Genomic DNA, 2,060 nt, shown 5'->3' with positions numbered 1-2,060 from the left:
GGGAAAATTACTTTTTGAAGCACTTGTCCTCCAATTTATCGCTTCCCCAAAGTGATTCTGACCAAAACAGACTCTGTCTTATCTATTCTATCGCTTCTAATTTCTTTACAGTCTACCTCATCATTAATATACAATACTACTCCACCACCTTTGCCTTTATTTCTGTCTTTCCTGAACAGCACATACCCATCAATACCTGGTCTCCAGTCATGACTATTATTCCACCATGTTTTTGTTATCCCTATAATACCTGGTTTCACTTCCAGTACCAGTAGTTCTAGTTCCTCCATTTTGTCACCCAGTTTTCTTGCATTGGTGTACAAACATCTTAACTGTTGCTGCTTGGCTTCGCCCACATTCCTAGCTTGCTTGCTTGGGTACAGTTATTCTACTTCTAGTACCTGACTGGTATCAGCACTATCCTTCCTCTTAATGTCGATTCTCCTACCCACCGTGGCTCTTTTCTCCATTGGTGTATCCTTTCTTATTTGATTTTCCTTCCTCTCAATGCTAGAATCAGGCATAGAGATTACATGAGCATCTCCCCCAAGTTTCTAGTTTAAAGCTCTTTTAATCAATTGTGCCAACCTCCATCCCCAAATGGTCCCTTTTGGTCCAAAATCTAAGAATTAATGAATGAAAAAATTTGGGGTATGGGGCAGAAGAGGGGCAAATTAACTGGGTGACAGCTCTTTGGGATGTGTGGGGAATCTCTATGAATCTCTCTGAAGTGAAGAAGTTTCTCAGTTGAGAGACAATATAAACCCAGCTCTCAGTTTGCAGTGGGAACTTTTATGGGATCAAAAGATGGAAATTTTCTAATTTCATAGTACAGTCAAATCTTCTGAAGTTCATTACCTTTCACTATCATAGGATGCAGCTCATGGAGAAAGGAGATGCGGAAAATCAAACAGATTTCACAGAATTCATCCTACTGGGGTTTGGGGATCTCCCAGAACTGCAAATCCTTCTCTTCCTGATTTTCCTAGTGATCTACATTGTGACCATGGCCGGGAACATCCTCATCATTGCTCTAGTTGTGACTGATCAGCACCTTCACACTCCCATGTACTTCTTCCTGGTGAACTTGTCCTGCCTGGAGACCTGCTACACTTCTGCTGTCCTGCCCAGGACGCTGGCCAGTCTCCTGACTGGGGACAGAACCATTTCTGTGGGGGGCTGCATGACACAGTATTTTGTCTTTTGTTTTCTAGCAACTACGGAATGTTATCTCCTGGCAGCGATGTCTTATGATCGGTATTTAGCCATATGCAAACCACTGCACTATAGAACATGTATGAATGACAAGTTATGCCTCCAACTAGCAGCTGGGTGTTGGATAAATGGATTTCTACCTTGTATAATAATGATGTGTTTTATGTCACAAATAATTTTCTGTGGTCCCAATGAAATGGACCATTTCTTTTGTGATGTGACCCCAATTTTAAAGCTCTCCTGCAGTGACACCAGCCAGATAATGCTGGTTCTTTATATATTTTCCTTCTCAGATGTAGTTTCCCCATTTCTATTAACCATGACATCCTATGTCTGTATAGTTAGCACCATCCTGAGAATCCCTTCCACCACCGGGCGGCAACGGGCTTTTTCCACCTGCTCCTCTCACCTCATTGTGGTAACACTTTTCTATGGGACTGTAATGATTGTCTACATGCTACCAAAATCCAGCAACCTGAGAGCCCTGAACAAAGTGTTCTCTGTCTGCTACACAGTCCTGACTCCCCTGGCCAATCCCCTCATCTACAGCCTGAGAAACAGAGAGGTCAAGGACGCCCTGAGAAAAGCTGTCAGGAAATGTCTGGCCCGCCCAAAGAATTCAGACTAGTTGAATGAAATGAGGATCAATCAATCTGGTTTCTATTGTGAAAGGAGGAGGGTTTAAGTGTGCCCTGATACTGAAATGCAGTATACAAGAGATGTGTATGTGTGCACACATACACACACACACACACACATATATGTATATGAATATAAGAGAGATACAGATAGTTGGAATTTTTCAGGGGATGGAGGACAGGGAAAATTTTACCTTTCATCAAAAT

General features: G+C 42.3%; 1 protein-coding gene across 1 annotated transcript; it reads left to right on the top strand.

The window, feature by feature from the left end:
• The first annotated feature begins 832 nt into the window (after window positions 1-832).
• On the top strand, window positions 833-1,843 carry LOC123347069 (olfactory receptor 6C4-like). The gene has a single exon (XM_044984516.1). It carries the CDS (start codon window positions 875-877, stop codon window positions 1,841-1,843), a length of 969 nt encoding a protein of 322 aa, XP_044840451.1. The 5' UTR covers window positions 833-874.
• Window positions 1,844-2,060: the final 217 nt, after the last annotated feature.

This window comes from Mauremys mutica, chromosome 12, assembly GCF_020497125.1.
Source record: "Mauremys mutica isolate MM-2020 ecotype Southern chromosome 12, ASM2049712v1, whole genome shotgun sequence".
NCBI lineage: Eukaryota > Metazoa > Chordata > Testudines > Geoemydidae > Mauremys > Mauremys mutica.
Note: the sequence above shows the minus strand (reverse complement) of the source record. Positions and strands in the feature narration are given on the sequence as shown.

Excerpts from the sequence above, each read along its gene's own strand:
- LOC123347069 (XM_044984516.1), top strand. The coding sequence starts at position 875 with ATGCAGCTCATGGAGAAAGGAGATGCGGAAAATCAAACAGATTTCACA.